The 27,612-nt window shown below is 37.0% G+C and overlaps 2 protein-coding genes across 2 annotated transcripts; one reads left to right on the plus strand and one right to left on the minus strand.

The window, feature by feature from the left end:
• The first annotated feature begins 2,114 nt into the window (after positions 1–2,114).
• On the plus strand, positions 2,115–11,966 carry LOC140170190 (protoheme IX farnesyltransferase, mitochondrial-like). The gene is made up of 6 exons (XM_072193522.1): positions 2,115–2,310; positions 3,174–3,298; positions 4,822–4,892; positions 5,426–5,613; positions 7,805–7,849; positions 8,677–11,966. The coding sequence occupies exons 1-6, from the start codon at positions 2,121–2,123 to the stop codon at positions 9,075–9,077; spliced, it is 1,020 nt and encodes a 339-aa protein (XP_072049623.1). The 5' UTR covers positions 2,115–2,120; the 3' UTR covers positions 9,078–11,966.
• Positions 11,967–12,335: 369 nt separating this feature from the next.
• Positions 12,336–26,232, minus strand: LOC140170191 (uncharacterized). The gene is made up of 4 exons (XM_072193523.1): positions 26,076–26,232; positions 22,534–22,720; positions 16,903–17,024; positions 12,336–14,605 (listed from the first exon to the last, which is right to left on the minus strand). Exons 2-4 carry the CDS (start codon positions 22,709–22,711, stop codon positions 14,375–14,377), a joined length of 531 nt encoding a protein of 176 aa, XP_072049624.1. The 5' UTR covers positions 22,712–22,720; positions 26,076–26,232; the 3' UTR covers positions 12,336–14,374.
• Between the last annotated feature and the right edge of the window lie 1,380 nt (positions 26,233–27,612).

The following is a 27,612-nucleotide window of genomic DNA, read 5'->3' on the forward strand; positions in this document are numbered from 1 at the left end:
TGTTTTCTGTAAAACATTTGTGTTTACTGTGCAGTAAATTACCAACAAATTTTTTTATGTTATGAAAACGTTTTATACCATTAATGTACCCTTTATATAACCCGACATTTAAACGTTTTCTGACAACCTTTTATAACCTTTTGCGAATGATTTCGAAAACGTTTTGTGTTTGCTGGGAACTTTTATGTTACACACCCTGTATACAGATTATACAGGTAGGGGCCTACACAGGTACAGGGTGTCCCAGAAAACAGAACCCTCATTGCGCCCTCTTTTTCTCCTATTTCTTAAAAGTTAATGAAATGTGTTTTGGTATGTAAAGAAACCTTTATTCGTTAGCTTTAAAGGGTGGGGTATGAACGTTTGGATATTATTTATTGTGGGACATTAGAGCACATCAGACATATCGAATTGCATTCTGAATACGAAGAATGTCCTTCTGATATCAAATAATTTTGATTTTTTGAAATTCGCAATGTAATACACATTTTATGGCAAATGATTAAAATTGATATTTTTATATTTAACAGTCCTCGAAGTAAATTTTATAAATCTAATGATATATTCTTAAAGTGTATGTAGGTGGGATAAAAAGCCGACGATCAATTGAAAATTTTGACCTTTCGTATTGAAGATATGGATTTTTTTCCCAAAACACCCAAAAAAAAATAGGTCTTTTGGGGAAAAATTCCATATCTTCAATATGAAAGGTCAAAATTTTCAATTGATCGTCGGCTTTTCCTCCCAGCTGCATACCGGTACACTTTAAGAATATATCATTAGATTTATAAAATTTACTTCGAGGACTGTTATATATCAAAATGTGAAAATATCAAATTTTAATAATTTGTCATAAAATTTGTATTATATCGTGAATTTCAAAAATGAAAATTATTTGATATCAGAAAGACATTCTTCGTATTCAGAATGCAATTCGATATGTCTGATGTACTCTCATGTCCCACAAAAAATACTGTCGAAACGCTCATTCCAGATCCCTTAATAAAAATTTAAAAAGAAATATTTCAATCGGCTCACAACTTTTGAAGATATGCTCTTTTAAAGAAATGCACCAGTTTTTTACTCTGTCCACGGAGGAGGTTTGGCTACTTCAAAGATTGAAAACATGGAAAAGGAGTACACGTACCATGCATGAATATCAAGCATTCTTCAATGATAACTTTATAAAATAACGAAGTTTATTTAAGGAATGGGCTTTAAAGGTTGTGACAGATTTGTTTTAGCCCCTGAACTGGTAATGTTTTATACATGTTCAGAGGCCAAAACAAATCTGTCACAACCTTTCATGATGTTTTCACCTTGGCACATGTATTAAACATTATAAAACCATAAGAAACTAAACGTAACTTTAGTGTATAGGCCTACATGTTGTGGGGCCAAGTGGACGTACGGTCTTCTTGCGCTTAGGTCTTCACTTGCTCCTCGTGGGACCAGGCTTAAACAAAATGCTCGAAGCAGGCTATATAGCCTGTGCAAGCATGCTAGCCTATGTCGAAAGAAGAGAGAGAAACGGATTTGAAGGATAAAGATCAATGAAAGAAAAGAAAGCCACTCCCTAAACAAGTGAATATTTTCACTGTAAGCTTCTGAGTCCGGCCTCTGGGTCAAGAGAAAGGAAACTCAATTGCCACTGATAGCTGATCCTGGGGTCAAGGTGGTTTATGCTGCAGGATGTGTTGCAAAGTCATGTAAGGTGCTGTCCCTTTAACTTGTCCGCTTGTTACAAGTGATAGAAATGTTTTTTGAAGTTTGAACCATTCATGAATAATAAATAAATAAAATAATAAATTTTGGATGACCAATGCAATCAGTGTCTCGGGTTGCAGCAAAAAGATATTGAATAAAAAAAACCGTCCATCTAGAAACCAATTGCATTTAAAGAAGCAAATTAATTTTTTGATATTTTAGTCTTAAATTCGTTCTCCCATCATTGTCATCATCTCCCACCTCCTTTATTCCCTCCATCATGTTGCGCACCATCTCAAACCCGGTACTTATGCGCTGCCAGTTCATTTCCCCTTTCGGTTTCCCCTTTCAAAAGTTATTAATAATAACAAAAATAATGCAAAATCTTATATCTATATTAGGACGTGGACACCATGGCCGACGACACAGAAGACTGCAGCTTTTCACGTCAACCTTTACAAAGAAGTGGTATTCACGACAAACATCCGACACATGAACAAACTAAAGCAAAACAATGTCCTGAGAATGAAGACATCCCACAAAATCTAACACTTGCGAGTCTTCCGTCAATATACCTTCGACTATCCAAAGCAAAATTGACAGGTACGTATAGACCATTCCTAGAATTGGCACTTTCCTGCCGTTGATGGGGTGAACACCGATATCATGCCCTTCTTGACCCCGCTTTCATTTGTCAACGTTTGACAACCAAATACAGTACTTCAAGCGGGTAGCACATTTTAGGAACTACTTATCTCACTTAATGTTGCTCATTGATCCTCTAATCTGTGATGTAAGGTATCTGCTATATGATAGTCTTTCTGTTTAGCATGTTTATCTCAAAGAACCTCATGGCAAGGGCGTGACCAGCTTTCCTGGTCGGAGGAGGGGCAAAATAAAAAATTTGGAAGACTTTAGCTAAATCTTCCACTGGGTAGTGCAGATTTTAAATGGATTAGCCCAAAGCTATCTCCCGGGGGGCATTCCCACTTTGGAGGTGACGCTTTTCAGCGTCGCTGTCACCCAAAGACCCCATGTTTTTTTACGAACACATGCTTTGTCACCCGAATACCCCCTATTTTTCCATTTGATCTGTCACCCAAAGACCCTTACAAGTTCAATTTGAACAGCCACTTTCATATATCACTGATTACTGTCATGTTGAAAAAAAAGAAGAAATTTGAAGTCGATGTTCGAGGTTTCTGTGGCGCTGTTTCGGCTCTCACCCAAAGGTTCCATTTACAAAAAAGTTCATGTTCTCACCCAATGACCCCATATTTTTTACATTTTGCTCTCACCAAATGCCAAAAATCATGCTCTCACCCAATGATCCCATATTTTTTACATTTTGCTCTCACCGAGTGCCAGCCCTACGCCTGTATCTGTTAGAGTATCTGACAAGTCGCATTTAACCAAACTAAACCGAACACCTTAACCCTTGTTTAATATTCTAATCATGTTTATAGGTTTGGTGGCGATGTCAGCATTATGTGGTTATGGTATGGCACCGGGTGAGCTTGATCTAATGGTATGCTTCCTGATGTCACTCGGGACATTCATGTCTTCCTGTTCAGCCAATGCATTCAATCAGGTACTTGTGTCATTTATCTGCTAATGAGGGAAGACATGTCACCACGAAATGAGCGCAAAATCGCAAGTTGGAGGTTTTGAAACGCCCTGGTTACTTACTGCGTTGATGGTCTTTATTTCCTTCGTGAATGACCCATTGTGCCCCATTCACAAAGGACATACAGACGTACTTCTGACTTGAACATGTACGCGGCAAACAAAGCCATCAACTCAGTCAGCCTGGATGTCTCGAAACTACCAACTTGCGACTTTATATTCATTTAGTTGTGGCATGTCACAAATATACAAGCATACAGCGAAAATATTTACACCTGGTATGGTAAACCAGTTTCTCAACAGTAGAATAGTGGTTTAAACAGTCGAAATTTGTGACGAAGCGCAAAGCGGTAAAGGCGAAAACAAATCTGGCAAAAATTACGTTCAAATATACCAAATAGATAGAAAATAGATTCGGAACTTAGTCCTCCGAGATCAGTATACTATAAATAAATATTCAGGGCCGTGCATATAAGGTAACGCATCACGTTTGTTCCGATTGATAGTGGATATAGCGCGCTCACCATCGTGCACGTTATGTCGACTATAGCGTAATATCGTCGACATAACGTACACAATAGTTTTTCAATAGCACAGGCTCTGTTGCTGCATGCTGGGACTGTCTCTGGACTCACTACGCTCGCTTTTCGAGGAACGTCGCTGTTTGCAAACGGGCTAGTTCTAAATCACTAGCGGCAGGACATACTACCACTAGTGTCAAAGAGAAATTACATATGGAAAGGTTTCTATACAAAAACGATTCTCTTATAAACCATCATGTGCACAGTTTCCACCTCGATACACCTGAACACACATTTTCGTCCCAAGAGCTTCCAAGCAGAGAACAACAAGCAGCGAATGTCTCCACCACAATCTTTGATTGCACTACACGGTTGAGTGCATAGCAATGTAGGATCTGTGAAGCTTCTAGCTAAAAAATGGGCCTCTTTGATTGTTTTTTGTCGAAACCTCAAGTGTTCCCTTCATCCAATCAGAATTTTTTTTATATCAAACGAAAGCTAACACTTCCCCCTAAAACACTTTTAGTCACTAGGTCAACAGATAACACAATTCAATGTTATAGCAAGACGAATGTGGAAAATATGTTGAAAACTACCTATCCAAGCACATTTTTTGACCAAAATGTAGGTTTTAAAAGTCAAAACCTCAAGTGGTCATTACAATATTTTTCAAATTTAATGTCATTAAATGAAAAACCACACTTATATTGTCCATATACTAGAGTCACTAGAATGAGCAATGGTTAATTCTCTTTAAATTGCAAAAATTGTGCAAAAAGTTACTATTTTCGCCTGTTTTGTCATACGGTTGTAAATTCAATGAACTATGACTTTTAAAAAGAGCGCTTACAAATTGATATGATGCCTAATGAGAAGGGATTAATTTGAAAGAATTCTTTAATGTGGTGTATCTTAGTGGTTCGGATTCAGGCAATTTTAAACACCGATTTTAATATATTTTTAACAGATCTTCGAAGTGCCGTATGACTCTCAGATGGCTCGAACAAAACGACGTGTGTTGGTTACAGGGCTATTGAGGTAGGTGTAAATGTGTGAAGGCAGTATCTATAATAATAAGAAACCAGATCAACTGATTTTCTTTAAATAATATCGCAACGATACGCGTAAACATCATCATTGCATGTATTTGGAAGTTTTTTACGGTACGCTTAGTAAAAGTGCTGCCCAAAGCACTGTCCTGTCGTCTATGACATGCGTTAACGCTTCCATATTTAATGAACATGCCTAACAATTAGTAAAATGTTTAGCGGGTTCGCTTTCAGACAAGTTCCAAACTTATCCGACGGCGAACCGGGTAAAAAAGACTTATTAATTGTTATGAGCTCCGTCGTAAAAGCCTATCTCACAATTTGTAGAACATGCCTAATACGTATCAAACTTGCGTAAGGTGTAGCTCTGATTTCCTCATGGTACAAATAGACGGGAAAATACCATGTTTCTAATATTTTCAAGAAACTTCAATCTTACAGGAATTTTAGATTTATTTGATTCTTTTAGATACGATCTGTTTATTTTTCACTTTTAATACCATGATTCCATTACTTTTGCAGCCGCGTTCACGCCATTTCCTTTGCATCCATTATCGGCATTAGCGGAATCTTGATCCTCACCTCGTATGTGAATTTACTGGCCGCTATAATATCTGCTACGACTTGGGGTCTGTATGTGACAACATACACACCGCTGAAGCGAGTTTGTATCGGCAATACATGGATCGGAGCCGTTGTTGGAGCTTTGCCACCGCACACCGTCGACATCCCTATATCTTCGTGTTAAAAATTGCCGTGGTAGTACGATAAATCATCACGTTTTTCAACAACTACGCATGGTGATTTTGAGCTATTTTGTTTGAGATAGGCCGTGCGACTCAGGCTATGCATACAATTTGAGATTTTGAGAGCCGGCCACACTGTTTCTATTCTATGTTTTACGATTTTCGCATGATCAGTATATGGCTGGCCGTAACCGCCACAACGTGGAGCTGCTACGCGTAGCTTACTTTTCGCTTCGCGGAGCTAAATTGACCAATCATGTTAGATCTTTTCATTACGCGGAGCCAGTTGATGCATCATCGTTCCAGAGAGAGAAAACTCTTGCCAAAATTAATGTTTACTATGTGGATTTTAAATGAATCGAATGTAAATAAACCACAAACAGTTGTACAGGATCAATACCATTGTTTGATTAGTGTATAGTCAATGTTACCTTGCATGCATGTGCCATGTGTGTGTGGCGTGTTTGTTTGTTTGTCTACTGTGTCAGGCCAGGATCACTGACACCCACGGTACTGATACTGTCATACTATCACGGTGATCATATTGTTGAATGTTGTTGACTTTAAAATAATCATGATGCAGTCATGTCTACAGTAGAATTCACCACGACCTTTGAAGGACTTAAACCCCATTAAAAGCTATTAAACCAAGATAACACTCAATGAAAACAGCTCAACTATGTTACATCAGATCTTCTCTGGTTAAATACACACTGCACTTGTGTCTGTTTTACCTGTGCAATGAACAATGAGCTGGTATTATAGTTTCAGTTGGGTGAATGATTATAAAGCGAACGCAAGGTAACAATACTGTCTGGGCTTTTGTTTACGAAATGAGACAATAGTCTGCTTATTGTTAACCAGCGTTCTTGAAAATGAGAAGCATAATGGTTTGCAGACTTAACACGGTTTAGAAATAATTTGTTCATATTTTTTGGTGTTATCTGTCGTTTACATATCCTTCCTAAAACACAAAAGTACCAATATTTCCAAACACCTAAATTAGCTAAAAATTTAGGAAATGTTACAAAACTATATTTTCTAGAATTTCAGAGAATACTTTAAATATTGACTGGTTATTTTTTACACAGTGACGTCATATAGGCAATGGCATAATACTTCTAACATACACTAGGTCACGCGTCAATGGTGAGCGCACTGAGTATTGTGTATAGGAAAACGGGCAGTACCGTAACTACAGTATGTATGGCCTACTACTAGTATATAAGTAAATCCGAACTGGTTTGCTGAAGGTCGAATTCCGCAGGCCACGCCGCGCAAGATGTACAAATCAGCCTGAATTGTGTGCATGGTTTACCACCACTCTGCCTAGCTATATAGTTGTGTACAATACTGTATGAGTTTCTTGTGAGTGCATGTCCATCTTAATAATAAGTCGGTTCGTACTTTTCATAAATTACTTTTTGAATCATAACTATCGTGACCGAGGATATCTTGCAACTACGTGAAGCTCGTCTGGCAAATTCTTAATGACTAAATTCGCTTCACGTAATGAGTAAGTCGTACTTGATTGGTCAGTTTTACCTCCGAGTAATGAAAAACTCTAACATGATTGGTCAATTTGGCTCCACGGAACAAAAAGTCAGCTACGCGTAGCAGCTCCACGTTGTGGCGGTTGCGGCCTACTATATCAGTATCCCATATGATATTTCTATTGTAAGAAAATTTTATTTGTTGTCACGTAAATCACAGGTTTCGTTTAAATGTACTAACTGGAAATTAAATGTACTAATTAGTGAGGACCGGTATTTTGCTGTGGATATATGTTTAACTGCAATTTGCGGGTAAAAAATTTGAAATCCTGGGTAAAAATTTTTATAATATTCAACTCTTTGAGAAAATTATTTTATAAAGGAATGCTGGTAAAGCCAGGTGCAATACAATGTACATTATTGACACACTATCACGCTCTTTGTCTTCGTCAATAATAGAATAATCGATTTCAATCGAATTGAATGCATGAGTTTGTAGTTGACTACTGAGCGACCTAAGCGATCGATTGCTAGCCAATCAGATAGAACTCCTTTTCTTGCGTTCAGTGAAATACCACTCGCCTGTCGCTCACTACCACTCGCCCGTCGCTCACCAACGGAGTATTAAATTTATATTTATCGTATAGGACGTCGACGGTGTGCACCGATGATTGGTTGGGCTGGGAGAACTGGTAGTTTAGATGCAGGTATGTGAATTCAATATACCCACGATGTCATGGTGATACGGACTTACGATTGCAAAGTTGGTAGTTCGAACCCCAGTGGTATTGTATCATCGCATCGTATCGTGTTCATTTAGGAAAAGAAAATGGCTGGTACCTCTATATAAATTCAGACTCGTTCTGCGGCCGGTTAGGGTTGACTGGGTTGTGTATGCTGAGTTGATATGTGCACTGTTCAACAATTGCCTCGACATTCCTAGGCAAATTAGTAAAGAGTTATAATGGTGTGACAGGTGTATGAATTCTAACCGGCCTGAGTACTGTAAAATACTACATGATATATGCACTGCGCCTGCGTGCATCTCACGTGATGTGATGATGCAATCACCCTAAGTGATATATAGACATACGGCAAGCGAAAGACCCGTGGCTAAGTGTCGGCGACCTAGTGCTTGGCATGCAAGGGGGTCTCGGGTTCGAATCCCACCCAGAGCAAACAACTTCTTTATTTGTTTTCTTTCTTTATTTCTTCCTCCTTTCCCTTCCAGTCGCCAGAAAGCCCTTTCGGGCGTTAGGGTTAGGTTAATCAAAGAAGAAGGTGTAATTCTAAGTAATATTGTTTTTGCCTGTTTAGGAAGTATAGAACAAAGCATCTCATGTATGTAGAACCATGCGAGAGTATTTTCTTCGGAAGAGACAACAGTTACAGAGATGACGGACTCCTGAGGACAGAATAGCCAATATCATGTTTATAATAATGGTACTCTACCAATGATTGCACCTATAATACTATCGTACAAAATTACGAAATGTCTCCTATATTTGAATGTTATTCTCTGTTTCGTTCACAGGTGCCTTTATCATGGCAGGGTTCCTGTTCACGTGGCAATTCCCTCATTTCAATGCATTAAGTTGGAACTTACGCAGTGATTATTCCAAGGCTGGTTACCGTATGATGGCCACAAGAAACCCTGACCTCTGTCAGAGTGTAGCATTTCGTCATTGCCTCTTCATCATCGTGCTTAGTTTTTTGGCGCCATATTTTAATCTAACCACGTGGCCGTTTGCGTTATTCTCTTTACCGCTCAATTTTACATTTGCATATCTGGCGTGGTGTTTCTATAAACAAGCCGATGGTAAAACGGCCACTTATCTATTCAAGTTCTCATTACTCCATTTACCTCTGTTAATGATAATGTTGCTTATTAGTAAAAAGAATCTTCCCGTGGCCAAAGTATTTGAAAATATTTAGATTTGTGATTAATTGGGAATAAGCCCAATCGGCATTGTAACTTCCGGTTTTTAGAGCAGTTTTGGAACACTTTGACCTCTGACATATCGGGAAAATTGCTGTAATTAGGCATATTGTTCATTCATTTATTATTGTAATAATGTTATCATTAATAATATTTTAATAATTAATTTATGAAATAATTGTATTTTTAAACAATTTTTATTCTAGTAAAACATATTAAATAATACGAACAAAAAGCCATTTTCCTGATAGGTCAGAGGACAGTATAAACTTTCAAAAACATCCCACAATGCATTGCAAATTTCAATGTCGTTTTGGCTTATTACCGAAGGCTGTTCAAAGGCGTGCAGGATTAGTTTTGGAAGGGTAAAGATTTGAGAGAATTTTGACTTTTTTTATGACCGTTGTATATTGACTAGGCCATACCCCTGAATAAAATTCAACTGACTAGAATTACAAACTGACTAGAAAACGGTGTTCAAGGGTTTGGGTCAACCTTATGGTGCGTAACCACCAAGAGTTTGAATCTTTTGGCATGGAACATGTTGAAGAACACATTGAACCATTTTTTATTTAAAAACAAGAAAAAGGTTGAGTCAAATTTTTATGTGGTTATGGAATGGCGCCGGGTGAGCTTGATCTATGCTTCCTGATGTCACTCGGGACATTCATGTCTTCCTGTTCGGCCAATGCATTTAATCAGGTATTTGCGTAGTCTCAGTCCCAGACGATTTGTGCTCCTTTGTCACTAAACAACGGAGGAACACAAACCGGCTGGGACCGAGACCTTGGTATAAGCAAAACAAAATATTGAACCTTTCGACATTTAAGCACAAAAATTACATTGTTACTTTTGTCACGAAAGCAGCGGAACTTTTATATCAACTTAGACTTTAATGGATTGGGAGTCTCCTTGAATACAAACTATAGTCATATTAACACAAACTGTATTATGGTATTGTCTTCGAAAATTCATAGTTTCTGCCGTCCATCCTCACACTCTTTGAATTGTCTCTTTCAGTAGTGCAATAAGGTACATTACTTTTTCTCGTCACCGTTCAAATATTGTTTAAGCTATTGTGTATAGACCACTTGACATCACTGTTTATCAACAAAGGCGAGGGACTCGTCTATCGATATGCTCGAACGAGCCGCTATACTGTTCAATGGCTTTCCTGTACTATATGAAATGTGGCGGGCGATTTAAAATGCACGTGCCCTTTGCAGACTACGATGCGTACGCACACTGCAGGGCAAAGAACAATTGAAATTGCCATAATGCGCGCGCATACTGCCGGGCAATGACGTCAGATGCCAAGTGGTCTATACTGACAGAATGGGAATACAGACAGCAAATATTTAAAGTACAAATTATGTTCACCCTTGTATGTCCTAAGCACAGACAAATAATGCCAAAATTAAAACAAGCAGTCAAAATCGGTACCCTTTAGCTTTGATTTAAGACTTCGTTTGTTGAAATTGGTTGAAAATTATAGAAACGGTGATCGGAAAATCCAAGAAAGGAACGCAATCAAAAGTTGCATTTTAATGTTCTAATCAATGGAAAGCACTGGGATAGGTTTCTTGTTCCAGAACGCTTTGTGTAAAATTAACATCCAATAGAGCAATATGCAACTTTTGAATTTGCTTCTTCTTTGCAATTTTGGATAACCGTGTTCTTGACCGATTTCATCAAAATGAGGTGTTAAATCCGAGCTAAAAGATGCAGTTATTGGCTGCTGTTCTAATCATATCTGTCTTTGTTTAGGATATAATTATATGGTACAGGGGGAAATAACGGGTACCCTAACCCCATAAGAACTACCGGCCTATTGGTCTAAAAGGAGTTTTCGTTATCAATTGGACCAATCAGCAACATTGTTAGAATAATTTCACCACGCAAAAAAATGGGGTGAACTCCATTCTGATTGGTGATTAAAATGAAGATATCATGTAATTGACCAATCAGAGGCAATGTTAGATCAGCATGTAGTGCTCAGGGGTTAATTCTTTTGCTGTCTGTATGTGTTGATTATTTTGCTTGATGTTCCACCGTTTCAGTGCTAATTTTGCTCCACCTTAAATAAAAACTTCAGTATTTTGTATATAAACATCTGTAAATTATTACCTAAATATGCTGCTTTTCTTATCTAATCATCAGAATGTGAATTTTGAAATAGAATTTAACATCTTCCATAATAATTATTATTATTTGTGCGTGGTTCTTCATACTGGTATTTTGTTCTTTATACATGGAGGCATATCACCAAAGCATTCTGATATAGTTTTGAGTTAAATTGGTCCAGTGGATTTGATATTAGAAGCAAAAAAAACGTGTATCACAATGGTTAATAGAACAGTGCTATCGGAGTGGTTCATCCATAAACTAATAATATTACAGACTATTCAGCGACTGGCAAAGTCCCAACATCAACCGTTAATGAGGGTCAATCGTTCCAAGGACGTACGAAACTGCTGCGCACATACCGCGTATTTTTACGGTCTTTCGCCTAAACGCGAAGCTCGAAGACACACAAGGCACTATTTCGTGTCACAAGGAACGCATCACTGGCGTGATTTGTTAGACACGCTCGATAAAAACAATCGGCACTCATGAATATGTGAGAATACTCAGCATACAAAGCACTAGGGCTTTGTCTGTAGTCTGGGGATGACAATTTGGTGATGAGGCTGCCACCTTTTTCTTTTATTCATATCTTAATAAAGGGAACATATCACTGGGGATTTTACCGGGTTATGAGAAAAATACGAGCTTTCTTCAGATGCGAAAATCTGCATTTTGATATGGTAAAGTGGGAATGAAGCTCTCAATCGGGTCACCAATCTTTGAGTCACAATATGTATTATCATGATTATATAACTTTTTTTTTTAAATCAGTATTCTAAGCAATTGCTTTTGTAATGAGGCAACGCACAAATAAATCATGTTCCGTAATAAATTTAATTCTATACACGATGTGAATTTATTTAATTTCAGTGAAGTTGCAAAGAATGAAATAAGATGCGTTTCAGCAAAACGTTTTAATATTTAAACAACATTCAACGTCATCATCATCAGGGTCGAGGTTAAGATTTATGTGCGCATGCGCAGTGGGATGGGTTATTCTAGTTGAAATCCATAACCCCCTTTCGAGAAATGATCTTAACAGTAGATTCCTAACGAAGTCACCCACGTACATGTAATCCCATTTGAAATTCACACTCCCTTTGTAGGAGATTAAGGTCGTGCCTTCCATATAGGAGTGTTTGGATTTCATCTGGAATAGCCCAGTGCTGTAAATTTTGGGTTCAACATGGGCAAAAACTGAAAATTATCCAATTTTAACGAAACAAATTTTTGACATATAAAAATATAACGGTTTGTATTGTCATATCTGAATACTTTTACTGCAGTAATAGAGCCTGGCCAGAAAGAAATTTACCAGACCCACTTAGCACCAAAAACTTAACCTCGTATAATACATTTTAACTTGATTGACCTTGTAGAACATTTTCAAAGATCACTTATATTTTATTTAGAAAGCTTACAGGCGGGCTTATAGACAACACAACATCAAAAAGAAGTGAAAATTATATATTTGATAGAAATTTCTACTTTCCAGATGAGGTAGGTTTTTTCCTGAATTGCGGGGAGGTTTTTTCGACTAAGGCATTGATCCACGAATAGGGATAATATATTTGCTTTCTTATAAGAGGTACCGCTAGAATGTACCTCATTTCTTAACATATGTAATGAACCACTTGCCTTGAATCACTGAAATTTCAGTAACGTCACCCTCTATTGACGGAATAAAACAATACAAAAGCGTGGTCGCTACTCGCGCTCGGCGAATCGCTTGAAGTGGTTTGTCTCTGCCGAATTTCTTATATGATTTAAATACGATACAAGTGGTACGGAACAAATTCTTGAACCGTAGCTTTTTTTGAACTAAAATAAAGTTTCCACCCTATTCACGGCAAAAATTATACTTGATGAAACTAAGCGTTTTTCTTGTGGCCACTATTCAGCTTTTTAGCACAGCTTAGAAATGTTAAGCATCATTAAGCAACCATTTGTGATCAAGCAAAAACATTCCGAGCTCGGAAATCTTTCATTTTCAGTTTCTTACAAGATAGTAAAAAGCACTTATATACAAAGCTGGATTTTGCAGAAAACACCGTTGAAATTGAACAACCATATCCAAAGATATGAGCAATTAAAGAGTTTCCAAGACAAAAGGAAACATTTCCTTTGTTTGGCTATATCTCAAATCAATACTTCCGAATTCGATTTTGCGGTACGAAAAAGATTCTGATTTTGCTTGATCGCATCACATTTATGCATAATAAAATAATCAAAATATGAGATTATTTACATACATGATTTGGTCCAACAAATTTAAATATTGTATTGGTTGTATTATGTACACAAAATTGCACACGGGGGTCTCCCTGTTTCATAGTATGGGCCCATGTTTGGGGTTCACTTGCAGCACATTGGGCAATTCTATTTCATTAAAATCCACACACCCCTTGTGGAAGATTTTGGAAATATTTGCATAATGTTTATATTTAGCTTTCACAAACATAACAAAACATGCAGAATATTCTATTTTGTCAGAGTTAAACGTTCATCTACATCTTTTCTTAGGATGAAATCAAAACTCGACCGGTTCCGCCCGGTTCCGTCCAGCGGTTGACTAACAATAGAAACTGGCTGAACTGGCGGTCAACCGCCGGTCGAGTCAGACATTGTATTATTGGAACAGGTATAAAAACAAATTTGGCTACCAACCAAATTTATAATCTTTTAATTTCGTTAACAACTTTTTAATTATGTTTAAAAAGACTTGGGGAAACTTTGAACTTGTGAACCCTTTATGTTTGTAGACACCTCCCAATTGGGCTATTCCATTTAAAATCCACACTACCCCTATGGAAGATTTAGCTAAAGTCTTCCACAGAGGGAGTATAAGTTTTGAATAGAATAGACAATTGGGTAACTTCCATTTGAAATACTCACTCCAGTTTCGGAAGATATAGGTGAAGCCATAATACAGGGGGAGTATGGGTTTCAAAATGATTAACCCTGACCAATTACATTTGAAAAACATACTCCCCTTGTGGTGGATATTTCCAAATCTTCCACAGGGGGAGTGTGGATATCAACTGGAATAACCCATTACATGCACGTTGCGTCGAGATATTGCACGGTGATTATATAGTCAGTATAGCCTGCAGAATAATATGAAATGTTTCAAAATTATTCACACTTTTTACAAACTTCATATCCACTACATACAAAAATAAAATATTAAACTATTTACAAAAAGAACAGCTAGACTTCCCACAAAAGTTGTCCCCGAGTTTCCTGTATGTGCTGGGGCATTGCATAAGTTGGTTTCGCAGCATGTTGCGTTGCTGACGATTTGGTTACCACCAGTACAGTAGCCAGCAGTCTCCATTTCTGCATCAAGGCAGCCACGGGTTAAAGTCTGTGCTATTCCAAGATTCGCTATAAAACTCTGCAAGGCGGAAATGAAATTTGAATAAAACTGTTAGGTTGGCGAAGTTGTATTTTTTTTAAAGATTTTAGTTAAAATTGTTTGACTTCTGAGAGCTCCTATGTGATATGTCCAAGATTTTAAGCTATTTTACCCCCATATGATCGTTTAAAACCCTTCGTAAAATCAATTTTTAGAACACTGGGTAAGAAATTGGTTTGGTAAGGTTTTTTTACCAAACATTGGGGTAAATTTTACCCAACATCGGGTTACTATTGGGTAAAAACCTTACCCAATCCATGCAGGGGCGTAGCCAGCTTTCTTGGTCGGGGGGGGCAAAATAAAATTTTGGGGGCACAGACGAAAAAAATTGCAGTTGCATCATACAATACATAGAGACTGTATGTCTTCGAGCTTCCCGAAAAGGGCCTTATTGGGATGATGTGTGCGCGTAGCGCGAAAAAATGGTATTTTACACTATTCTCGCCCATTATCCGGCTAGAAAGGGTGTTATTGTTACAATGTGCGCGCGTAGCGCGGAAAACATTTGTATTTTACACTATTTTGGCCCTGAATTTTGCTAGAAAAGGGCTCCTTGCCCTTTTTCTTTTCCTTTGCCCTCCTGATTTTCTCTTTCGTTTTTTGTCAGAGGGGCACTTTTTCTTTCATTTTTTTTGTCAGGGGGCCACTCTACCCCCCCAATTGTCCGCTACGGTCGACTAATCCAATCGATAATGACGCTATTGACATGTACGAGCGGAGCTCCACTGACCGAGTTTTGGGTATTTTTCACTGGTTTGCAGCTGTTTGCTGTCATTCAAGGCGGACCACCGTTATTATAAGGACTATGCTAATAATTTAAAGATTGACATGTAGAAAATAAACCATACTTGATTGACAGAAAGTACTAAATTTGTATCTATTACGGTTTTATGACACCAATCTTCCAAATACGCCCAAGTCATGGCTGCCCGGTGAAGCAAAATGTGCATTCGAATAACACGGCGAGTTTGGATAGATGGTAGGATTTCTTTTAATAAAATGTATGTTCCCCGTTATTAAAGCTTGTATCGGGTTGAAGATTCAGATATTTGGAAAAGAATAAGTAATTGAAACATAGAGCAAGTACTAAAATCATAGCTTTTACACTTTTTGATATATGATGCTAACTAGTTCATCCCCAATAGCTACAACACAACGCTACCAGTAGGGTTCAATTGCCTATTGTGAGTGCCCCTGTGTTGTGTGCATACATGTAGTTAACAATAACTGCATGATGATCGTCGGTCGATTCAAAGGTCGGACACATTTGTTTCTGGTGCCTTAGGTATATGTGACCGTACACGACGAATGAGGCATAAATTCCTCCACCGGTCAATTTTGTTTTATTTCGTGTTTAGAAAATATATATCATAAGCTTTAAAATTGTATATCATTTGACTTCAACATATATCCAGAAGCAGGGTTATGGTTTGCTGAACTTTGCTCCTTCAACAAAATGGTACCATTTTTCGTTTCTACATGTGTCTCTTTTTCCACATTGCTGTTAATAAATCATCCCCAAGTCAATGAGATTCAAGCATGTCCTCTCATTGTTATTTGTTGGTTATACATACCTAGACAAAATACAATGCTTTGTAACCCACCACTTGAAAGGATTTAGCCAAAGCAAACAAAGACCAGAGCTATTAAGAATTCTATAGACATCTAAGGTAGAAGCTTATAATCCTCTTCAACAATAGGATTATTGATTGGTTCAAAATGAGTTAGAGGGAGAGCGTGGCGCAATGGTTAGGGTACTTGCCTTTAGTGCATGAGGTCCCGGGTTCGATTCCCGGCGGTGGCGATTTGCTGGGATATTGACTTGGAAAAGAAAAGTCTGAAATTAATTGGCAACATCTGTAGATTAAATTCAGACTTCCGCTCTCCCCATGGTTCATTTAGAATTGGTTAAATGAATCTTGAAAGTACTCCGTCCTTTGGAGGGGGCGTTAAGCCGTCGGTCCCGTGTGCAGAGAGTCATACCTGTACATGTATCTCGCAGACAGTTTCGAAAAGAGTAGGGTGTTAACCCCTGACTGTTCCCAACCCGTCCTGGTGTTCAGATGGACCCCAATGGAAATAAGCTTCAATAGAGGCTTTCTTGGGTTATCCAGGGTTGTCAAATTCCGAACAAATCAAATCAAAAATCAAAATGAGTTACATGTCGCACCAACTTGAGGTACCGATGAATGCAATTTAGGACATTTATGGCTCATTTGTCCTGTACGGTCACATATATCTGAAAAGGAGTATATAATGTGGAATTACCAACTTACAATACACTTTCCTGATGGGCAAGCTACGCTCATGACAGTCTGCGATGGAAAGGTGCCATTGAAACATTCAGCTTCCATCGCATCAGTGCTGGGAATGACTGTATCACATCGCCAGCAATGTACTGAAATGAGACAAGATAATGGACCACTACATTTGAAATCCACACTCCCTCTGTGGAAGATTTAGCTAAAGTCTCCCACAGAGGGAGTATAGTTTTCAAATAGGATAGACAATTGGGTAACTTCCATTTGAAATACTCAATAGGTAACGTAATCATTAGAAATATACACCAGGCACAAAAAGAAACTCGTCAGTTATATTCATCCTCGCTGTTCAATTACTTGATAATTTTGGAGAATTCTGAAATATACATTTTGTTAATTGGACTTTGCTTTCTCATTTGACACCCTGTTCGTGAAAAACGAACAAGAATTGACCAAGATATGCGCCTCCAAAGCCTCAAACCCCAAAATCAAAAGTTGCATTTTCAACGATTTTCAATGGGAACGCATCGTTGTATTGCACACAAGCACCACGGGCCAATCGATAAAACACACAGTGTAACAAGCACAATTGAATCGTTGAAATTGCAACTTTTCATTTTGGGGTTTGAGAGTTTGGAGGCGCATATCTTGGTCAATTCTTGCTCAATGTTCACGAACATGGTGTCAAATGAGAAAGAAAAGTCAAATTAACAAAATGTATATTTCAGAATAATCAAGTTATTGAACAGTAAAGATGAATGTAACTGACGAGTTTCTTTTTGTGCCTGGTGTATATATCCCTCTGTGGAAAACTTTTATTAAATCTTCTACAGGGTAATAGGCCAATCAAATTAAGGAATATCATGGTTTAAGGAAGGGTATGAACGTTTGGACAGTATTTATTGTGGGACATTAGAGCACATCAGACATATCGAATTGCATTCTGAATACGAAGAATGTCCTTCTGATATCAAATAATTTTGATTTTTGAAATTCGCAATGTAATACATTATTTTTGGCAAATCATTAAAATTGATATTTTTGATATTTAACAGTACTCGAAGTAAACTTTATAAATCTGATGATTTATATTTGAAGTGTATGTAGGTGGGATGAAAAGCCGACGATCAATTGAAAATTTTGACCTTTCGTATTGAAGATATGGATTTTTTCCCAAAACACCAAAAAAATGAGGAGTTTTGGGGGAAAAAATCCATATCTTCAATATGAAAGGTCAAAATTTTCAATTGATCGTCGGCTTTTCCTCCCAGCTACATACACTTTAAGACTATATCATTAAATTTATAAAATTTACTTCGAGGACTGTTATATCTCCAAAATGTGAAAAATATCAAATTTTAATAATTTGTCATAAGATTTGCATTATATCGTGAATTTCATAAAATGAAAATTATTTGATATCAGAAAGACATTCTTCGTATTCAGAATGCAATTCGATAGGTCTGATGTGCTCTCATGTCCCACAAAAAATACTGTCGAAACGCTCAAAACGCGCATTCCAGTTCCCTTAACCCACCACTAATTGCAAGAGTATATATATACCGGTAAAAGAAATATCAAAGGTCCCCCTTAGTCCAAGTAGTGGAACAGTGCCTAATTTGCAGAGGGAGTATAGTTTTCAAATAGGATAGACAATTGGGTAACGTAATCATTAGAAATATATGGGTGATTCTCTGAAAAGAGTAACTTTTAAGTCCCGCGACTTTCGGCGCTCATAAAAGTTTTAAAAGCGGATTTTTTTCTCCTTTTTTTTTCTTAGTCATTGACTTTTGTATGTATAAAAATAGTTAAGAACATCCAAGTGGGGAAAAATTAATTTCTTGAGTCAAAAATTCTTCAATATCTGACGACCCCCTGAAAACCCCATGTCCCGATGTCACGCACCGAATTTTAGTGATTTTGTAGTATTTTTGTGAGCAAGTGTGGGAAGTGAAAATTACCACTGACTGGGGTAAATATCATGTCTAAGAAGGTTTAAATGCTTAAAACCACTTCTAAAGTCAATATTATGGAATAATTCAAAATTTGTGTCAAAAATTGCTGTCCCTTGGTTTTGCATCATTGCCGTCACATTGGCATCAAAACGACTGGAGGTGAAGACCAAATATCAGAGGTCAATAATTTGACCCTGTACGCTGCCTTTACAGACGACGAAAAACATCAACCCGGAATAGGTGCACATTGGTACTCTTTTCCTGCCAATTTTGAGGGTATCTTCAAGTATACACGCGCGTACCTTTATTCAACATCATCTCCAAACGTTTCTGATCAATTTGATATAAGTCTTATTGTTGAAATTTTCCGGAAAATAATGATGGTTGAATATGTCCCACAAGCTGTTGTGGTGATATGTAACACGTGGGTAAGATTTACCCTGCTATTAATCGTAAGCAATGTCTGAACCATCATCTCCGCTACATCAGTTGGCGTCACAATTTGCCGTGGCGGAGATGATTCTCTATAGGAATTCGTGTAGAAATATCATCTCCGTCACATCACCATCATCTCCATCACATCACCGGATCTTGAGATACAGCGAAGTCCAGTTTAGTTTATCAGAAAATGCTTACCAATTCTAGACCTTCTCATCTGTATGAATTTAATTTTCAAGTAGTGTGAAAACATTACTGAAATCAAATGTCTGTGACGGAGATGATTCTCTATAGGAACTTGTGTAGAAATATCATCTCCGTCACATCACTATCATCTCCATCACAGCATTGTCATCTCCATCACAATTGTTGTTGACTTTTATTTGACCTTTGACCCAGACAACATGGAATTTACTACTTGGAAATGTAATTGATATTGTATGTGTTTACTATGTCAATAGAAATTTATTTAGTTATTTCAAGCAAAATTATGAATATACTTTAGTTTGTATAAAAAAATACTAACAGACATGACTTTTTCCGTACAGCCTGCCTCTCATTGTCTCAACTAAATGACGAAAGTACAAAATCATATTTTTTAAATCAAAAAAGCAAACATGAATCAAGCAACTTACAAGTTATCCATAAAACTCATAATTAAGAGTTTTAACAATTTTTTTTGTCCTTATTTCCTTTTTGGCCTAAATGTGACGGAGATGATGCTCACCTGGCACAACCTGCAGATTACGCCCTCTATAATATAGAGGGCGCCCTAAAGATTGCGCCAAATATTGTTTTCATGCACTAGAGACTTACATCCTTACAGATATGTAAAGGAAACATTTTTATAATCATTTTCAAATTCATATTTGCCTATCTTCAAATAGTACACCTTTTCAGAGAAATGCCCATATATATCCCTCTGTGGAAAACTTTTCTTAAATCTTCTACAGGGTAATAGACCAATCAAATTAAGGAATATCATGGTTTAAGGGAAGGGGTATGAACGTTTGGACAGTATTTATTGTGGGACATTAGAGCACATCAGACATATCGAATTGCATTCTGAATACGAAGAATGTCATTCTGATATCAAATAATTTTGATTTTTGAAATTCGCAATGTAATACACATTTTATGGCAAATCATTAAAATTGATATTTTTGATATTTAACAGTACTCGAAGTAAACTTTATAAATCTGATGATTTATATTTGAAGTGTATGTAGGTGGGATGAAAAGCCGACGATCAATTGAAAATTTTGACCTTTCGTATTGAAGATATGGATTTTTCCCCAAAACACCAAAAAAAAATTAGGTCTTTTTGGGAAAAAAATCCATATCTTCAATATGAAAGGTCAAAATTTTCAATTGATCGTCGGCTTTTCCTCCCAGCTACATACACTTTAAGACTATATCATTAAATTTATAAAATTTACTTCGAGGACTGTTATATCTCCAAAATGTGAAAAATGTCATAAGATTTGCATTATATCGTGAATTTCATAAAATGAAAATTATTTGATATCAGAAAGACATTCTTCGTATTCAGAATGCAATTCGATAGGTCTGATGTGCTCTCATGTCCCACAAAAAATACTGTCGAAACGCTCAAAACGCGCATTCCAGTTCCCTTAACCCACCACTAATTGCAACAGTATATACCGGTAAAAGAAATATCAAAGGTCCCCCTTAGTCCAAGTGGAACAGTGCCTAATTTGCATAAATTCATGGGGGGGGGGGGGTAAATTTCAAAGTTAGTCAAATCTTGTTTAAAACCATACCACTGTCAGAAAAAGTATGAGTTTGACCAATCTCCGACATACAGTTCTGAAGTTATAGGCAAAAAGGTCAATGGTCAAATCTTGAGGTCCACAGTTGTTTACAATGGAAATATTTATAGTCCAACTGGTCTCAAATTGTTCCTTTGGCCAAAAAAATAAAAATGAGATAAGTTGCATTGTTTTGGATGTTTTGTTACATGGGCTAAATGGCATTCGATCTTCTTTGCCATGTTACCAAGGTAACAAACCACATGACATATGGCAAACTATTCATTAAAAAAAAATGTTTTTGCAAGCGGAGCAATATGAAACCATTTTTATCAAAATCGGAGCATTTTTCAATTTTTGTCCCCCTGTGGAATCCAAATTTTAACATAATATGACCTTTTCCCCCATAACTCAAGAAATGTATATAGGAGATGACCAAAGGAATCATAGGTATGGTTTTTAACAACAATTGACCAAATTTGAAATTTCACCCCTGCAAAAGAAAGGGCTATGCTTTTTTCTTTCTTTGCTTTTTTTAGAAAATGAGGTAGGTATAATGCGATATGCAATATTTTTTGGGGTTTTTTTTTACAGTCAAAGCAACAATGTTTGTAGTATTCAAAAACAGTACAGATACATAGTTCCCCCTCCTCGCACTTATGTAAAGCCCAGTTTCAGAGTAAAACTGCTCCTCCTTAAGAATTTAGAATTAGAATTTAGAAATGTGTACAAAAAACAACAACCAAACTGCAAAAAAAAGAAAGACACTTTTCTTTGGATCGCGATACGATACTGAGAATATCAACAAAAAAAAGAAGAAAAAAACGCGCTTGAAGCGCAAAATTGGAGTTCACTGTTCACATAGCAATGCGCGCGGGTGCCTGAGACAGATGTATTATGTGGTTTTTTTTCACGCATGCTTACAGTGTTTACTTCCGTTTTCAGAGCGTCAAGCCGATCAATCAATACAAATCGCTGATGAGGCAAAAACGACGTCGCTTATATGCAATTTAAAGAAATCTCAACTTCCGAGCGATGACGCTTGACACGTGAATGCATCAACCAATCATAAACAACCAACTGGATCTATTATTTTGCTAATTGGTTTACCTTTCTCGATATATTAACTTTCGGTGATGAATTAATTCAATGCAATAATTATTGACAGCAATTTGGATGTTCTAAAAATAAATTTTGTGGCATTTAGAATACTTAAAGTACTTTAGGCGTAAGTAGCCTATGTCCAGAATGGTCGACTGCTGATCCGTCGGATAACGCTTTTTCAATGGGAAATGAACTTCGCTGCTTGGATGATGTCACGATGAGGTTAGCAGTTATTCCGTATTGAAAAGTGTGTTCCGACGGATCTGCACTCCACCGCCTCGCAAAAGCAACAAGCGACGATCGCAAAATTCACGAAGTTGCCCCCAACGTTTTCGCAATCGCTCGGCAATCGAGTGTAAATTCAGCTTAATGCTTACCTGTATGATTTCCTGCATGCGCAGCGCCATGCCCAGCGCCATGCGCAGCGTTATGCCCAGTGCCATACCCATTGCCATTCCCAGTGCCCTGCCCAGCGCCATGCCCACCATGCCCGCCATGCGCAGAAACAGCTGCTACAACTGCTACTAAAACTACAACTACGTAACGAAGATCCATTATTAGGCCCTGTGATAAAACAAAGAGAAAAATGAGCAATCAATTAGTACATGTACCTGTAATTTGCGTGTTAATTTTGCTATTATTGCCTTCATTAACTCATTTCCTGTATGATATAAACGTATGAATTATTAAGAAGTAGGCTATATTGCAGATTGAATAAATTTCTTTTGCACAAAACCAGAAATTAACTCACGATTGACGGTTTCGTCTATCATGGTCGATAGACATCTTCAGAATGATGATGGTAGATCCTCACCACTTCCGGTTTGCCGGATCCCGACCGTAGATGGTGTATCAGCCAGGAGAGGATCATAGACGTGACTTAAGAAGTGGACGTCCTCGTCTCTATTCATGACGCTGGCTCCCCTTCTACCATCATCATTCTGAAGATGTCTATCGACCATGACAGACGAAACCGTCAATCGTGAGTTGATTTCTGGTTTTGTGCAAAAGAAATTTATTCAATCTGTATATCTACAAACCTGATGAATCTATTCAGTGAAGTATACTGCAATTTTTAATTAAATATCTAAAACATGAAAAATGTGGCTCCCGTGCAGTCCCACTCGCCTCAGCTATTCCAGAAAATATGTGCACACCCCCTATAGAGGGGTAACTTTTCAATCAAAGAAATGTCTGGATTTCCAGGTCTGCTTTCTGAAAACGACTGGAATTCTAGTTGCAAATCAATGTCACTTTAAAAAGCCTGGAAATCCAATTAAATGAATGATTAAACACGGAATGTCCAAAATGCATGAGCTCTCATATTAAGGATTTCTGATTTTGAACTATTTTTCTGCTGTTTTTTCTTTTCGCCTTTGGACACTTTAAAAGTCTGGATTTCCAACAGTCATGACTGGACAAAAAGTCGGGAAATCCGAACTCGGGTGTGCATCTATTTTATGGAATAGCTAATTTGCGCTCAAACCCCACAAAAAACTTTTTGTATCAACTTCTGAACAATTATTTTGAAAGCCTATAATTTGTCATTTGTGACGTGTCATGTCAAAAGGAGACACTTTTGGGCAGGTTATCAATTTTGAGGTTTTCCATATTTTAAATAAAGAGATATTTTGCTCCATAACGCCGTTTTCTCCAATGAAATCGGACATTCCTAAGCGAAGATATTGAGTTCGTAAGTCATGGTATTATAAAATTGGATATTGAGATATCGGACTTTGAAAATATTATCGACAATGTTGAGAGTAGGAATTACCTTGAAAAATGTCTCAAAAATACAAGATGCCAAATTGTGAAAGAATCACCCCGGACAGATTTTTGGCTATTTCTCCATTTACGATCCTGCCCAAAAGTGTCTCCTTTTGACATGACACGTCACATTTATGAGGGAATCTACTTTATGAATTATAAAACAGACCAAAAAAAAATTACACAAAACCCTCCCCCACCCCCCACCTACCCCCCCAACAAAAAAAAAAAATCACACATGTCTAATGGCAAGGTGGAATTATACAAAAAATACAGTTTTTGAAGTTTGTGTGTCTGTGAGACTGTAGTATATTAGGCCAAAAAAACAAAGGTGTTTGTTTGCCCAGACACGACCGACCCAAAAAAATCAAAAAACATCAAACACTTTTTTTTAAACAATGATACAAAAATAAAGAAAATGATGTTTTTCTATACAAAATGCTAAATGACACTTGAAAGTTAATATTCCTAGCAATCACAGCTTTCATTTTCCCATTTAACCCTCCCCAACAATATTTCACCATCAATCAGTATAGAGAAATTTATACAGGCTTTATCAAGATTTTGTTGCCAAAGAGATCAAGCTTTATATGGTAAGGTTGAAATACATTCATACACTCCTATTTCAATTTAGCAGCCAATTAGAAAAGCGGTTAGAAAAGTACGCGGAGTGCATTGATTTTGCACGTGTTCGCGTCGCGTAGGACTGATTCATTTTTGGGGTGGGTTCATGCATTAGAGGCATTAACAACAGCGCGCGTGCATTATTTTTTTCTAATTTCTCTCCCAACAAGTAATACGCGTTCATTAAACAAGTACAAAATGTAAGACTTGCTGCAACACATACTCTTAAAAAAAAAAAAAGGGAAATCGACCTACCGATCCACTCCTTTCTACACCATGTCTGGGCAAACAAACGCTTTTTTTTTTTTTTTTTTTAGTCATGATTCGATTACCATATATGGATATCCGCGGTTTCCTTTGCTGATCATTTTGATTCAAAAAAGGAATAAAGTCATGAGTCATTCATAAATCATAATTCGTAAACGCACAACAACAACGCCATGTGCAAGTTTACTACTTTTCCGACATATCGTTTTGAAGCTTATTGACTGTATGAGAATCATTTGTTTGTTTGTTTGTTTGTTTGTTTCTTTGTTTGTTCGTTTGTGTGTGTGTAGGGGTGGGGGGGTGTGTGTATGTTTATTTGTTTACCTAGAGTGCAATGGTCCAGACTTGTCCAGACCTACAATCCAGGAAAAAATAGTTGGCACACTTGCACTAAACAATGGAAATGCGTGCCCTATCAAAATTGGAGAGGCGAGTGAAACATGCATGCAATATATGTGAAGTGCAGACTCCCCTATATCTCACCCTTCCCCACTCCCCATCTTTCAGGGTCTCACGGACCTGTTGACAACATGGCTTGGTCCAACATTGCCAAAGTCAGGATATAGCTTAATAAAAAAAGCATGCTGCCCTTAGAAGTAAAAGGAAGCATAGCGGTAATTAATTTCTCCTGTATTTAATACAAAATGTAAATTTAATTATAGTTTTCAATATCCTTCACGAAATGCAAATTTCATTTTGAGGGATATTTTGTGTTGAATTTAACCGTCTGTTATGCACTTATTCTTTTCTATCAATATCATTATTACATTATTAATTATAAACATTTGCGAGTTGCAAAAGTGAAAGTGAAGAGTAGCTTATAATACTTACATATATTTTTACTATAATAAAAACTTAATTTATTGTTGTTAATGAGTTATCATCTAAAAAAGTATATCTGTGATTTTAATTCTTCTACACGCTCGCTATGAATTGAGCAATGTATTTTTTTCCAAAGCTCACTATCATTCGTAAGATGCTGTGAACTACTAAATCACAACAGTTTAAAATAACTAATAACCTTAACGTTGTACAAATCATACTAATCGTATTACACACAATGACTTATGGTTTATGGTTCGTTCAGTAAGCCGACGTATACGTTTGAAAGCAACACTTACGCTATACAGTAACGTATAAATGTCATTTGAAATTATGATATTAAAATGTGGGCGTGGAATTTGGCCGCCGTAGCTCTCTTCAAAAACAAGTTACACAACATTCATTTTACGCACCCTATTACATAACGCATAACTCTTACCTTTTTTACTTTTCCAGTTGACAAATGGTATTGGTATAAAACTTTTTAAAAAGTTTTGAACACGTTCGAGTAGAATTGGTTAAGTTCCACGGTTAAGTGCAGCATGTACGTGACTTACGATGTGACGGTGACCGTTTCTTGTCTGTTAAATTAACAGTGCTATGACGTCATCAAGTCTACATGGCCCGCTTTCTTAAAGGATGTTTGTACAGGGTGTCCCTGAAAGAACTGTATCGTTGGGTATTATATTTTAAGGGCTCGGGTATGAGCATTTGGGCAGTATTTTTTGTGGGACATGAGAGCATATCAGACATATCGAATTGCATTTTGAATACGAAGAATGTCCTTTTGATATAATATTCGCGATATATTACACACTTTATGGTAAATGATATAAAAATTGATATTTTTGATATTTAACAGTCCTCGAAGTAGGCCCTAAACTTTATAAATCTAATGATATGTACTTATTAAAGTTTTTATGTATTTATGTAGCTGGGACGATCAATTGAAAAATGTTACCTTTCGTATTGAAGATATGGATTTTTTCACCAAAACACCAAAAAAATTAGGTTTTTTGGGGAAAAAACACCGCCTACAAATTGCCACACAGTAATTTCTATTTTAAATCTATAATAATATAATTGGTACTTTCACAATCCCCCCATTCATAACTCCCCCCCCCCCCCCCGTAAAACCCAAAATGACAAACATTTACACGTTTTGCAGCAATTTTCCGCAAAATTTGTTGATTTTGTCCCCCCCCACCCTGAAATTCACTTTGAACCCCCCCCCCCCCCCCCATGTACCCGCAGAAAAAATAACCTGCGCCACCACTGCAACGAAAGAATGTATGGCCTATACTTTGGAAATCTCTTTTCACTTTTGCACGAAATCCCATTGGATTGACCCCTTTCATGCAAGTATTCGTAGAAACGCATCGCAATTATAAATATTTACAAAAAAGAGATTAAATCACAACCACGACAGTTAGAACATCAAACTGGAATGACCTGGGATATTCAGATTTTCTATAGGCCTACGACTAACAACACATTGATGTAGGACCTATATATAGTTTACAGACTTGCATTAATATAGTGCGTTAAAAGAAGGAACATAATATTTCCGTCCTCATTTAGCATGAAAACGATATTTCGCAGCAAAAACTGTAAATATAATTATGATGTTCTTTATCAATTTCAGAAAATTAATTAATGAGCTCATTATTGTAATTCATATACAAACCTCACAGCGATTTTAAGTTAAAACCTCACAGCAGATTTGCGTGATTATATATACCGGTATGTTAACACTCAACTTAACAGTTAAACTAATATCCAAACAAGATTCATCAAAGATAAAACATAATAAATCCATCATAGAAAAATCCCTAAGGTTGCTGAATTCAACAGACATGTACAAGCAACCATTTCCCATTCGGGAAGTTCATGATTAGGTAATCATGGTAATGTGCTACTAGATGTGAATCAGCATAAAACACTGAATAATTGTGTTGAAAACATCGTTAAAATAT

This window comes from Amphiura filiformis, chromosome 14 (genome assembly GCF_039555335.1).
Source record: "Amphiura filiformis chromosome 14, Afil_fr2py, whole genome shotgun sequence".
In the NCBI taxonomy this organism is placed as follows: domain Eukaryota; kingdom Metazoa; phylum Echinodermata; class Ophiuroidea; order Amphilepidida; family Amphiuridae; genus Amphiura; species Amphiura filiformis.